Source organism: Phacochoerus africanus, chromosome X, assembly GCF_016906955.1.
Source record: "Phacochoerus africanus isolate WHEZ1 chromosome X, ROS_Pafr_v1, whole genome shotgun sequence".
Lineage (NCBI taxonomy): Eukaryota > Metazoa > Chordata > Mammalia > Artiodactyla > Suidae > Phacochoerus > Phacochoerus africanus.
The window spans coordinates 83,376,510-83,391,382 of NC_062560.1; the positions used below are offsets into that span (position 1 = coordinate 83,376,510).

General features: G+C 37.4%; 1 protein-coding gene across 1 annotated transcript in view; it reads left to right on the forward strand.

The window, feature by feature from the left end:
• Positions 1 to 14,873, forward strand: part of DIAPH2 (diaphanous related formin 2) — a 913,509-nt gene that overhangs the window by 747,420 nt on the left and 151,216 nt on the right. Inside the window, exon 27 of the mRNA XM_047765864.1 lies at positions 12,177 to 12,272. Coding sequence (XP_047621820.1) covers positions 12,177 to 12,272 — 96 coding nt within the window. The remainder of the gene's footprint in view (positions 1 to 12,176; positions 12,273 to 14,873) is intronic.

Here is a 14,873-nt window from a genome sequence, read left to right on the forward strand (position 1 = left end):
GACCATTCCAAGGTTCTAAGCCTTAGGGGATAATCAAAAATGAGAAAATTGGGATAAGTAGTCATTAGGGGTATGATTAGGTGGGAAAATCTGTGAATGATTCAATCAGCCTGAGACACATTGAGTCTGAGCTGACAGGAAATTCTATAAATAACATTGTTTGGGACTAGCTGATGATTGAGGCTGGAAATGGGAATGAAAGTAAATAGCAGGGTTGTGAATTAAGACATCTCTATCACAGGAGGGAACCAGAAACCTTGAAACTGAGATCACTTCCCAGAGTCTGAGAAAGAAAGGTCACAGACTGTCCAATGACACTTTGTTCTGCTTTCTAAATAATTTTTCAGCAAGTTGTTTCAATTCCATCAGGAGAGAGGAATTAGATTGCTAGAAGTACAAATCCATTCTAGTTGATTGAGAAAGAATCCCACCGTGCTCTGAGTCAGGCTGGCTCTCTCCTGGAGCAGATTATTGAATTCCTCTTAAAGAATTATTCAGGGATTTAGATCAGAGCCTAAAGGTAAATCCTTCCCTCTCCCATTTTGAAACATCAATGTAAATTACACTATTGAGTTATGACAATGCATATCAGAAGTGCATACCTTCAGCTCCTTTGCTGAGGCAAGTGGCAATAGGCAGCATCTTAAGCAATGCTGACCAGGCTTTGTGCCATGCAATCCTCCCCTACCTTTAAAATTGGCCAGAGCTTGATTCTTGACCCAAGGACAGCCATCTGTAGCCTTGTCTATTTCATAAGAAAGAGCCTGTCATGAACATTCTTCCCAAAAGACTGGTCTGTAGTGGTTGAATCAAGTCAATTCTTTTTCTTGGGGAGTTTGGACTCAAAGACACAAAGACAGAGAATTAGTTTGAAAATGGCAGAAGAGAAAATAAGAACAAACATTAAGAGTAGGTACACATGGTAAGTGAGAATGGACATCAAGATAACTGAAGTAATAACATGAATGAGTGACTAGAGCTGTTGTAGCTGTAGGATTAGAATCATGATTGTGTCTTGAATGGTGTTTGAGTTCTTTGTGAGTCACACAGACTATATTGCTGCTATAGCATGTTTCCTAGTCCTTTTCTATTTCTGCATACATCGGTACACTAAATCCCCATTTCTGTCTCTTGCAAACTATCTAACATGTTCATCAAGAGAATAATGACATTCTCTTCTTTCCATTTTATTCCTCCCTGCCCCAACCCACTGGGATCACGTTCTTCCATGAGAGAGGCTGGGGGAGTGAGTGGGCCAATAGATTATGCCACCCGTTCACCCCTTTGGGCACTTGGGTCCAAATGACTAACTAACGATGAGGGAAGGAAACACCCTGAAGCAAATGTAAGATTAATATTCAAATTACAACCAGAAAATTAGGGAATTTTCCCAAGATGCCATTAAGGGACATGAAAGGAAGGCTTGACATTGTATGTTTAGGAACAGTGGCGAAGAAAACAAAAAAAAGCTTTTCATGTTGATACGTTTACTGAGTTGGGACTTTTCGATCAACTAGTTAGTTACATATGCCTTTTTTTTTTCAAACTGCTTTTTGCTTTTTTTTTTATAAAAGTGTATAACATCATCTTGTTAAAACAAGATATATGCTCCTCTATTTGAAAGGGGTAATTACAATAAGAACAATTCCATTTGAAGCAGTGTACATTCTCTAGCCATTCAAAAAAATGACATGATCAGAAACACACACACACACATACACACACGACTCCTTGGACTTTAAAAATAGATAACTAGCAGTTAAATTTCTGTATAAAAGTAGTGTGAAGTTGTCATTGCCTTTCTGGCTGGAGAGTCAACCCAATGTAGAATCTGGTAAACAAAAGAAGAAGAATTTAAAGGTGGGCCTAGCAACAGATGACTTGTCTACTTGTTTCCTGTACTCCAACAATCAGCAATTAAAAGTACCAGTTCCCTCATGTACAACACTTTATATCTGGTGGTGGACTCCCATTATTGCCGTGGTCTGTGACATTTGTTAAAACTGCCTGACTGCACTGTCGTAAGGGCCATTCTTGAAACCTTACCTCCATCCCTCCCTTAGCTGGTGCCTGCAATAGGTAAGGAGGAAAGTACAGGTATGCATTTGACCTCCTGATGGTGCCCTGGAAGCTGAAAACTATCCCTTTTCTTCTCTCCCTCACTAGGGTTGTGTATTTCTTATGAAGACGGTTAGGCTCCCTGTATGGTATTATGTTCTGCTATAGCTGTCCAGTTGAAGTCCATAGATAAGGAGCTAAGTCTCCTGGAACAGAGCTGAATTCACTCCATGTGTCAGTCAGTGGCTGGTTCTTAGACAGGAAATCAAAACTCGGAAAGCACGTCTCCCATCGGCCTTTGAAAACACTCGCTTCTTTTTTGGTAACTCTTTTGGAACTAACTGGACTTCAAGGGCTCTTAAATATAAATCCATATAGAGGTATATTCATAATTGTTGCTTCATTAGTGATTCTGTCTCAGTCTTGATTTTGGCACTCTCCTGGAAGCATCTCAATTTCAAGTAGGCTGATATTGAACTCTCATGTTCTTTCCCACCTTCCACCCATGATGAGACCTCGTTTTACTGGCATGGAGGTTGCCAAGGTCCATTAGCAGCTCAGAGGAAGATTGTGAGTTCCACTAGTATCTATACACAGCACGATGTTGATGTTGACACTGTGTGCTCTAGAGCAGGTTTCAACAAAGTTTTTTGGTAAAGGGCCAGATAGTAAGTATTTGGGACTTCAAAGACCAAAAGGTTTGTGTCACAACTATTCAATTCTGCTGTTGTAGCTCGAAAGTAGCCATAGACCAATAACATCATCAATAAGCATGGCTATGTTCCAATAAAAGTTCCAGACTGAAATTTTAATTTGGGAAAATTTTAATGTAGCCTGAAAGAGTCTTCTTTTGATTTAAAAAAAAAAAAAAAAAAAAAAAACAAACAAACACAAAACGCTTACCATGTCAAAACCACTTTTATGTTGTAGGTTGGATTTGACCACTGGGATTATAGTTTGCGAACCCCTTCTCTAGACACATGCTCCGCAGATTCTAAGGCTGTTTCTGTCATCTCCCAACTCTGTGACCTTGAGCAAGTTACTTTACCTAAATATGCCACAGTTTTGTTATTTGAAAAATAGTCTGGTATGGACCTCCAATGTAAATCTCTGAGAGCAGGGCCTACCATATAGTAAGCTCTCAATAAATGGCAGGTATTATTACTATTCTTAACTCTAAAAACATCTGTGTTTTATCTTTTCAGAATGTCACTGAGATTTACTTTGGTGGATGCTTTTGAATCAAGTAAAATTTATTCTTTTTCCAAGTTTGCTTTTGCTTAGTTCTCCCTTCACAGGTGTTCCGTGCCCTTAGTAAATGATTGATTCTGATAAGACACACAGAGTATTTCAAAGGTGTCTTTGAAATATTAATTATTTAAAACACTGAATGTGAGATATTTTACCAGAGGCATCAACAGTGGTTTTCTGGTAAGCATTAACGTTCAGGTTTATTGGATATTTGCTTATTTATAGAATGTGTAATTTTCTTCTCCCAATCTTCTAGCATATAGGTACGTGGGAAAAAAAAATGAACAAGCATAAACATTACTTTTTTTACTACCATTTACTATTAAGCTGTTTTACCATAGGCAAGACAAAAGGTGCCTCTGGCCAAAAAATTCCTTCATTGAAACTATCAGGAGAAATCCATTCAGGAGTGTTAGCAGGCCCCCCTTCTTTTTTTAAGTGCAGATACATTAAAGAGTTAACTCACCGGTTTAGTTACCCTGACAGACTATTAGGTAGCACCAATCACGTTGCTATTTGGAAGAAAAATCATTTCATCCTTTACCATTCTCTGGAGTGGAATATCCATTTAGCTTGGGACCCCTAATACAATTATTTATCCCATGATAGAATGTATCCATAACATTAACCTTCAATTAAAATTGGTAAGGAAGAGTAGAATTCACTATGAAGTTTATCTGATTCTCATGATTTCCTTCCCTATAGGAAACTGTTCATTACCTGTTCTGGCAAGGAGATGAGATAACAGGATGAATGAACTCTCTAACCAGCATTTTCCCCTATAGTTTTAACTTTAATTGCTCTGAGATTAATTTTGCTTTTTGGTGCATACCACTGTGCAAGGCCTCAACCTGGGAGCATAATGTTTTTCTGTTTTGTTTTACAAATCTCCAACTACCGCATAATGTAATTACTACTCTGCCCCCTAGCTCATCCTGTGGTTTCTGGCAATTTCTTCTAAGCTCCTGTGTCCTCTTTTCCCTCTTGAAAGTATTCTTTTGAACAGGAGCATCTGCCTTCATTATCTCCCTTAGAACTTTCTACAGTCTATTTATGCCCTCTTTTAATCTCTAGGGAATAATATCTTGATTTTCTTAAACACTTTTTATGGTGGTAAACAACTTCATAGACTATTATCTTAGTTACCATCTGTTGGTTTTCCAAGTCACCATTATCTCCATTCTTCACTCACTTCCAATTAAACTGCAAAGTAACGAAAAACCTCCCATCAGGTAGAGGCTTTCTAGATGCTTGTGGATGGCAATACAACTTGCTCAGGTTTTTGGCATGTCTTCCCTCTTATTGTGTTGAATTATAAGAGCCATTTGTCAGCCCCAGGGCTTCTGGTTTTTTTTAGATCCCAGAGAAGGAATTTTGTTTCACTCCTTTTTGATAAGTGAGCAGTCTTCTAATTTTGTGTCATCTACAAATCCACATCTTGCTGCAGGGTCTTAATCTGGCCTATAAAAGATAGTGTGAAAAAGATTGAATCTAATACAGATTTTTCCTGCATTCCACTTATCACTGCCTTCTTATGCTGTCAGCTTCCATTTACCACCGCTTATGACCTTGCTCACCAAACCAGTTTTACTGTTCTAGTCAGTCTTGTACGAAGAATGCCAAAATTGACCATCTAACTTTGCCCAGGATTATGTGCAAAAAGTTTGTCACTGCAAATTCAGTTGTCTTCTTTGTAGAATTTCTCACCCACTCTGGTCTATTTTGCATAATACTGTGAGGCTGATCTTAAATGTCACCTTTATCACATCATTATCTTGCTGAAGATCTACCAATGGCACTTTAGAGGCCCTTTCAACACATATAGACTTCTTACTTTGATATCCTAGGCCCTTTAGAACTTCACTCTGATGTTGCTCTCCTCATGGTTTATCATGGACACCATGCATATTAGATTTCAGGTAGCTACACTGATTCAAAACCACTTTCACACACTTTATTCTCTTAACATTATACGATATGAATAGGCAAAACTCGTACATGGTTATAGAAATCAGCAGAAGTTACCTCTGAGTGGTGGGGACAAGAGGGAACTCTCTAGGGGTGATGGAAATATTCACTATCTTCATTGTGGTGGTGGTCATCAAAATTCATCACACTGTACACATGATATGTGCATTATAATATTTGTAAAGTCATATACACACATATACAGGGTGAACAAGTAAGCTTATATGTGTATACGAGGATAATAAATCTAGATTTTTGTCTCTTTAAACCAGTCATTATTCAACCTTTTAAATATAATTTTTTTTCAGTCTTAAGCCCTAATTCTTCCATGAGTCTTTTCCAACTCTTCAAGCCCACAGAGAACATAATTTTATTTTTTAAAAATTATTGAGTTTACTTAAGCATTAGTTCATATGGTAGGCTCCTACCCTCATTAATAAACCTTTTGCTTCTTTTGGGTCACTTTATTGACTATCAAGTCATTATTATTGGTTGATGGTAACATCTCTAAGGAACGGATCAACTTTTCCAGAAAGCCTTAATTATATATGAGAATTCAAGGAGCCAATCGCAGTGAATATAGAAGCCATCATGCCCAGGTTGTTAGGATCTTAGGAAATGATTTTTATAGTGTTGGCTTTATTTTAGCCACTTTTGAAGAATAATAAACTAGAGTTGGGTCTTAGTTAATGGGAAACTCCAACGGACTAGGTGTTAGGTTCCTAGAAGAATAAGGGGTGTGCTAATTAATAATATTTGATAAAAAGGAAGATCTCAGAGTATTGTCAAAAACTGTGAAAGGTCAGAGCTTTTATTCTACTTGCATGCTAACAAGTCAACCTGCGACAGTTTCAGGGATGCTACCAGAAGACACAAGATTCCTAGTTCAGAAACAAAGAACTTTATTCATAGCACTGTGAGCAGTGTGAGCTTCATGTTCAGATTGCTTTCCCTTGTCTTCCCACTCCCACAGGGTGATACTAAAGTGGGCCCAGGTGGATGTTGCACACTGGGTTTATGTCACAGGTGAGAAACCCACACTTAGCGAACCCACATGTTTTATAATGGACAGAAAGTAAACCTGTCTGATATCTGTCCTAGAGGGAGATAGAATCTGTCTTCATTTTAGGACTTCTTTGGGGGGTTTGGGGCATCCCATGGCACATGGAGTTCCCAGGCCAGGGATCAGGTGTGAGACAATCTGATCAGATTCAGAGCAGCTATCTTGACACACTGTGTGTGCTGGGGATTGAACCTGTGTCCTGGCACTGCAGAGACGCCACCGATTCCATTGCACCACAACAGGAATCCTGATATAATCTGTCTTCAGAGTAAACAAACATACCCACTGCTCTGAAAGGAGACATTGTGTCTTCAAGGCTGTTCACTATAAAAATATCCTTGAAAATATAGTCCAGAATAAAAGTCATCAATGCCTGTGCCCACAAAATGTGTGGAAATGTGAGAAACCCGTTGAAATTTCCTCTAAATAAGTTCATGCCAGCCATTGGGGAATAGTCTTGCCTACACATGTAGTAGAGATCATTAATTTACCTAGTGCTAATTTTTATCTGTGATATCTCCAAACTCTTCTGGGGAAATTAAGTCTACACAACACAGGTAAGCATTGATGCTGAAAATTGAAATCAGTGGGCATTCAACATCTACTGAATGACCAACACTGTTGGAAACATGAAATAGAAGATACAACCAGTGCCTCTCATTTTACCCAAAGATAAGTAGCTCACAGCCCTCCTAGCTCCTTAATACTATCTGTGATCTAATTTCAGGGTGAAAGATTAGAAAGTTGCCTCTGAGTTGTTATTTCTCAGATATTCTCGTATATTACCATTTTAGTGGCTAAAAAGCATTACCAAATGTCTCCTTGATATTCTTTCACTCAGTAAAATAGGTATTGTAAGTTGTAAGAAAATGCATTTTTCTATGTAATTCAATAAAGCTCTTTTCCTTTTCAGTGGAAAAAAAAATGTAAAAGATTTTTTTCCCTGAGTCTGATCTCACAGACCAAAAAATTAAAAAATCAAAACTGTTACTCACTACTAATCACATGTAAATGAGAATGAATGGTTCTGTGACTGTGGAAATTCTCAATGAACTGTCAGCCTCACATACAATTCAATCACTGACCAAATTTCACTGAAATTTATTTAAAATAAAGGGTAATTTTTTTTTTGTCTTCTTGCATTTTTCTAGGGCCGCTTCCCACAGCATATGGAGGTTCCCAGGCTAGGGATCTAATCGGAGCTGTAGCCGCTGGCCTACGCCAGAGCCACAGCAACACGGGATCCGAGCCACGTCTGCCACCTATACCACAGCTCATGGCAATGCTGGATCCTTAACCCACTGAGCAAAGCCAGGGATCGAACCCACCACCTCATGGTTTCTAGTCGGATTTGTCAACCACTGCGACATGACGGGAACTCCAATAAAGGGTAACTTTTGAATGATGATGTTGGCTTTCATTTTGCTTTAGGAATACCAACTGAAATATAAATCTATAATATATTCATAAATCAATTCCTTAGAGTTGAAAATTTCATAAAAATCTCTCCCTTTGAAAGTTATCATGAAGGAAATGAAAAGATAATGGTAGTGTGTTAGACTGAAGCTTATATTTCTTTCCTTAAATGTATTAGTGATGTTTATAAAGACCTGTGTTTTGGGGGTTTTTTTGCTTTGTTTTTTTTTTTTTTTTAAAGAACCATCTATCATATGCCTTTTCAGCAGGAGCAATATCACCCCCGAGGGAATGAATATTGGTTTTTGGAAAGGTGGGTGGAGAAAATTCTTAAGATATTACAATGGTTTGTGACCTTCCAAAGGGCCATAATACATGAACAGATATGTAATTATATCTGTGATACTGAATTTAGACATGATACTGAATTTAGTCATGGTGGTGATTAGGAAAAAAGATATGTAACAGGGCTCTTTTTGGGGAAGAGTGAATGATAATTGCAAAAAAAAGTCGAGAAAGAGTGACCTGGCATAATATTTTGGTAAGTGTTATCAGGTGTCAACAACTAAATTAAGCAAAGGGATTTATTTTTAATTCCTCTTTATGTGTCATATTTGTTCTTTCCATTTTTTTAGTCAATAAACTAAAATATAATAGCATTTAAGAACTTTAATGAGATGGCATCCATAATGTCATTATGTTAAAAAATTTTTTCATGTTTGCCTATTATTTATGTAAAATCATAAATGCATACTGTGGTATTTTGTTCTGTTCATTCGTATACATATCTTCATCTTTCTGCAGGCTTTATAATGACTATTTTTATAAGGATACATGAAATTAAGTTTTACTGCAATTCTCTTCTGCTCGTACTTCTGTATCTCAAAAAAAATCCTTCCATATCTTCTTGGCAATTCTTTCTCTCCTGACTGCCTATTATAAATTAGGATCCTCAGGAACCTTCTTCGCATACATTATCTCCAGGTAATCTCACCCATCTTCCAGTGGTACTCTGATATTTAGCTTCAGCCCAGATTTCACTCCTGGGTTCTAGATTCATATTTCTAACTTCTTATTGGATTTTTCTACTCAGATATTCCTCAAAAAATAATTTTTTTCTAACCTGCTTATCCTTTGTCCTCTTGATTCCTTCTCTCCCCCTTGATCTCATCCTCCCAGCCAGGTCCTATTAACTTTATTAATACTATTAATACCTTTAAAATATCCTTCTTCTCTATTCATTCTGCTAATTTGTTTAGTGCTTTATCTCTTAGAAGACAGTTATACTACACTCCTAAACATCTCTCTGCCTTCTGTCATGCCATCCTCTGAGTCATTCTCCACAGTGCTGGGTGACAAGTCTTTCTAAAGTATAAATCTGATCAAGTCACTTTCTATGTTACTTATGGCTGTGCTGCCCAGTATGGTAGCCGTGAGCCACATATACCTACTGAATGCTTGAAATGTAGCTAATCTGAAGTGAAATGTACTGAAATAAAAGCATATTAGATTTTGGAGACTTGGTCTGATAAAAGACTGTAAAATATATAATTTCTGCATGTATCGAATATTAATATATGAAAATTCATTTCCCTATTTCTTTTATACTTTTAAATATGATGATAGAAAGCTTAAAATTATTCTTATGGCTCACATTTGTGGCCTGCATTGTATATTTGTTGGAGAGTGCTGGCTTTATAGGATAGTGCTCAAACACATGTCATAGTGTTTAAAACAAAACTCAGCTGAGTAAATTTTAAAGATCTAATTGACTTTATTCAGTGAATCATGAATTGGGCAGCATCTCATCTAGCAAATAGAAAGGCGCACCAAAGAGCTGTACAAAATGGAAGACTTTTCTAGGCAGAAGGAGAGGAGACAAGGAAGTTATTCTAACAAAGAGAGGATTGTTCTGGCAAAGTCACCTTTCTTTGTGGGACAGTGTGGGGGTGGGGAGGAGGTCTATCCAGTAGATTTCCTTACTAACTTGACCAGGAAATTGTATACTGAGTAGTTAAGAGAACATTCCTGAGAGGGGCTAAAACTGCAATTAGGTTAAGTATTAAGTCTCCATTTGCTGATGTGAGTCTTAGTACAAGTCATTCCATTTGTGTCTGTTTTCTCTTTTTTAATGATAGAATTACAGTGTTTCATCATCTGGCATCACATGCCTAGTCCATTTCATCTTCTCCTAGCTGTCATGCAAAGATCAATCTGGGTTCATACCTGGGCCTCTCTGCATGCCAGCTGAGTGAGCTAGATGCTTAAATTCTCAAGGTTTCAGAATCCTCAGCTAAAAAACAGATATTACCTGCTTCGATATGTCATTGGGAGGATTAAAAGGTATTACTAATGTGCCTACTGCATAAAATTTAATTCTCTCAGATACATTCCAGCCTTGCCAAACTTTCTTCTGTTCCTCTTTTCTTTCTGTTACAAATAACTGGTGATGGTTCAGATGGTTTGCAGCCTTAATATTCCTGCAAGTTTACAATCCTCTTCCCCTGCTTAATCATTGAGGTTCTACTTTCTCTTTATTTTTCCCATTTCTATCAAATGTTATACCTGAGAACATCTGTTTCCTTTTATTTTTTCCTTTAAAATCTTGTCCTAGAATAAATGATTGTAGCGTTGAAAAAAATCTCAAGTCAAATGAAGAGCATAATCAAGAAAGATTTTACCTTATTCTTGTCCCATTAAGAGAATTTTTTTCCTCCGATCTCATAACCCACCATCAATTCTTTAAACAAAGTAGGATTTCAGTTTAACTTTGTAATAACATCAGAAGCCATTTCTTCTCCCTCAATCCCCTCTTTTTCTTCCCTTTACCCTCCTGCTACAAATGTCCTCTACCCCATACCTACGCACTTAGCTACCACTCAGAGTAACCACGTAGTGAGGGTCCTGTCAGTGAGGCCCATTGAGAGGAGAGCTGTTAACTCACTCTGTATTATCTACAGTGTAGTAGAGAGTTTCTGGCAATAGACACCTTGCTCTAACAAATCTTTTTTTTTTCTTCTTTTTTTTAAAGTTTTATTGAAGTATAGTTAATTTACAAGGCTGTGATAATTTCTTCTGTACAACGAAGTGACCCAGTCATCCATATACACATATCCATTCTCTCTCAGATTCTTTTCCCACATAGATTATCACAGAATACTGGGTAGAGTTCTCTGTGCTACACAGCAGGTCCCCAATGGCCGGTCATTCCATATACAAGTGTTCATATGCCAACCCCAAACCCCCAGTCCATCCCCCCTCTACGCACACACACCTGTCCCCTTTGATAACCATAAGTTTTTCAAAGTCTTTGAGTCTGTTTCTGCTCTGCACTTAAGTTCATTTTTATCCTTTTTTTTTTTTTTAGGTTCCATACATAGGTGATATCATGTGATGTTTGTCTTTCACTGTCTAACTTCACTTAGTATGATAGTTTCTAGGTCCATCCATGTTGCTACAAATGGCATTATTTCATTCTTTTTATGGCTGAATAATATTCCATTGTATGTATGTACACACTTAGTTACCACTGAAATTAACCACCTAGTGAGGGTTCTTTTTCTCAGTGAGGCCCATTGAGAAGAGGACCATCAACTCACTCTGGATTATCCACAATTTAGTAGAGAATTTCTGGCAGTAGGCACCTTGCTCTAACACATCTTAAAAGTGGTTTTGATGGCCAGGGTTTTCAAAAATAAGAGTAGCAGGAAATGTCTTATATACGTTTCCACTAGGATTTTCCATGAACATCTTTTGAGTAGTCCGCTCATAGAAAAAGTTTAGAAACACAACAGCATTCTAAAAAGGGTGATGAGACCCTGCTAATGTCTCTGAAATGTAAAATGCGGCCTTTCAGATGATGTGGTCACCTTTTCCTTCTACAATGTCAGCATTTCAAAATGGATAAAGGATATGGATCAGGTAGGAACTGAATGTAAATGTGTTTTGCAAATAGTGTCTTCGTAAGATAATGGCAGATGATGGTTGAATGCTGAAGGTCTTAATACAATCAGTAGTTAACCTTGTGTAACTCTGCTTCATCAAATCACTCCCTGTGCATTGATTGCATTAAGCTGGGTCAGTGGTTTCTTGCTTAGGAATATCTTATAAGAATCTTAACAGGAAGGCCCCAGTAGCTGATCAGCTACTGTTTATTTGCATACTGAGCATGTCATCAATAATACAAAAGACAAGGTCTTTAAGTTGAAAGAACAGTGGGATTGGCATGAATTTTGCTTAATGGTGCGTAATAAGCAAAGTAGTCTGTGGTGCCAGAAAGTGACAGGATCCATTATGTTAAAACAGATATATGTCTTTAATTTAGGAGTATTATGTAAATCTGACAGGAGTTTTTCCTTTATTTTCCCGTAGTTTAACTTTAATTGCTCCAAGATTAATTCCGATTTCTCCCTTCCTCCAGAGGGTGATGAGACTGGCGTGATGGATAATCTTCTAGAAGCCCTGCAATCAGGTGCAGCATTCCGGGACCGCAGAAAGAGGATTCCAAGGAATCCAGGTAAAACCCATTCCCGCTCACATGGTATTATAAAATGTTAATGTTCAGAGCCAAGTACCAAAAAAGACCCAAAAAACCAAAACAAAGCCAGAAACTTTCCTTGTGAAGGTTTTTTTTTTTTTTTTTTTTTTTGACAGTTCATCTCAGTTCACATGTGAAGTCTCAGCAGGCTTCTGTATCTACTTGATCACAAGTTTCAACTTGATAAAAGTAACTTCAAATAACTGTAGACTTGGCAACAAAATTTTAGAAACAAGGATTCCTGCTGTGTTTAATATTAAATATTTTTAGTTGTTGTTTTATGAGCATGTGGTTTGGATAGGTGGTTTAAAAACCATAAATGTAATTAAATCATTCCAAGTAATTGGCCCTAAGGATGTCACGTTAGCTATTTACAGGTGAGGAAACTGAGATAAAGCTCTTTCCAGAGGCCATTTTGACTTTGCAGTGCAGTTCGTTCTCCATTCTGTATGTTTCTAAAGAGAGGAGAGGCACAGGTAATCTCACATCCCCCAAAGTCCAAAAGCATTGGAACCCCTTTTTTGTATGTGTTTGATTAGTAACAAAGCCACACTATGAAAAATGATCTTATGAAAAAAACATAAAAGAAGGAAAACAACCTCCCTCACTCAAGTGGAACCAGAAATTGCTATATCTTTCCTTTTCATATTCTGTGGCCAAAGTAAATAATCACTCCTCTCAGAATAATCCAAGTAGGCTGCACTATCCACCTCTTCTATGGAAATTTTTGTATTTTCAGTTCATATCTTTCTTGAAGTAGGATAAATTAGGTGTGTTTGTTGTAAAAGTTTCCTTCATGGGCTGTAGAGCTATATGGAAAAGTAAATGAAAAAAGGAAAATTAATAGTAAATATGCAAACTCTACATAATTTAGATTAGTAAGATTTGCCTTGAATAACCTATAATTCAAAAATATTCTGTGTTTGGAATGGAAATGACCATATTTCATTAAAATGGAAATTGATTCCTCTTAAAACCATTGTACTCCAACAAACCAGTGAAAGAAATGGAGCCCAGGGCAGAATTGTCAGGAAAGCTTTTGGCAATGGTAAAATTCATGGCAGGAAACAATCAAAGATTCATCTTTTTCACATTGGAGTGAATCCTGATGGGTAGATTAGTCTGAAGGTTAGATTTGGTTGAGTGGAAGAAAGTGTTTTGGTTGGGGTATAAGACTGCTTTATGTGGATAAAGACATTGCAGATGGCCTACAGAAAAAGTGGAAAACTGGAGGAAAGAAAATTAACATATATATTTATATGTCCACACTAATTTTTTAAGGTGATGCTGCACGGCAGGTTGTTAGGAATACTACCAATCTCTAACAATGAGGCAGCCATTCCATCTGTCCTCAGTCTTTATTTGTAAAATGATAATGTTCTACTGCGCTCTCAGAGGCCCCTTTCTACCTTTTAAGGAAAGTAGAAACCTTCCCTGCTCTTTCTTGAACCATCAGAGCATTAGTAGTCAGTGAAAAGCAAAATGAAATAATGTTTCTATCAATTCAGTTCTCTGTTAAGCAACTTATAATTAAAACCACATCATTCTGAATCATAAAAGAACTACCATCATCTTTCTAGGCTGTTTATTTTTAAAATAAATTTGCTAAGGCCCCCATCTGATTAGTCTCACTTCCTCACATTGACTCTAGAAGGACTACCAAGAGAAAGATCATTCCATGGGGTTTCTGTGAGTTTGGTCCTCAAGGGAATATAGTGTTGTCAACTGTGAAACACCAAGAATATATTCGCAAACTGCATTTTTTTTTTTTTTTTTTTTTTTTTTTAGTGCTCATTCCAAGTAATCTAAATTGGGACCTCTTTTGATTTGTAAGTTGGAGGGCCTCCATGAACACATAGGGTCAAAAATATCAGCCCAGTTAGCACTGGCAGTAATTTTAAGTGGCAACAGCCAATGCAAATGTCCAACAGTAAGAGGAAACTAGAAGGCAGACAGTGGCAGTGACTGGTAAAATGTCTTGGACATCAGTAGAAGCACTTGAAGGGAAGCGAGAGAGGAAGGCTGGCACAGAGTTAGCAAGTCTGCCCAAAATTCCCCTGTCTGTTTCCCTCTTTCTAAAAGCAACAGAACTAGGAGCTTTTCCAGATTTCCTCCTTGTTTCTGCCTTTCTTAGCCAGATCATCTTTTCCTGCTGGCCCCTTTTTTCTTTTTTTGCTTTCTTAAGCACCTTATTTGGTTCCTTTCCAAGATCCCACTGACTTAATATTGCTACACTTTCCTATCCAACTCCAGCATCCTTGTTCCTATCCAAAAACCTCTGTTTCACCATGATGAGATACAAGCAGAAAAGCCAAATTATAAAGAAGTCTATTTTCTCCAAGTAGAGTCAAATCAGAGAACTGGACAAAAAAATCTGAGATCAGGGTCAACCACAAACAGCAAAGATGTACTGCTTTACTTGCCAACTCCATTGTCATTGCTTACAGATGGAAACCACAGTATGTAAAATACACAGCCCTACAATTGTGCTTCTAATTGCAGTGTTTTCAATTCCATATTTAAACAAAATGAGATGAGAGTCTGTATTCTTCATTAGAAAATCAAAATGTTAATAAATGG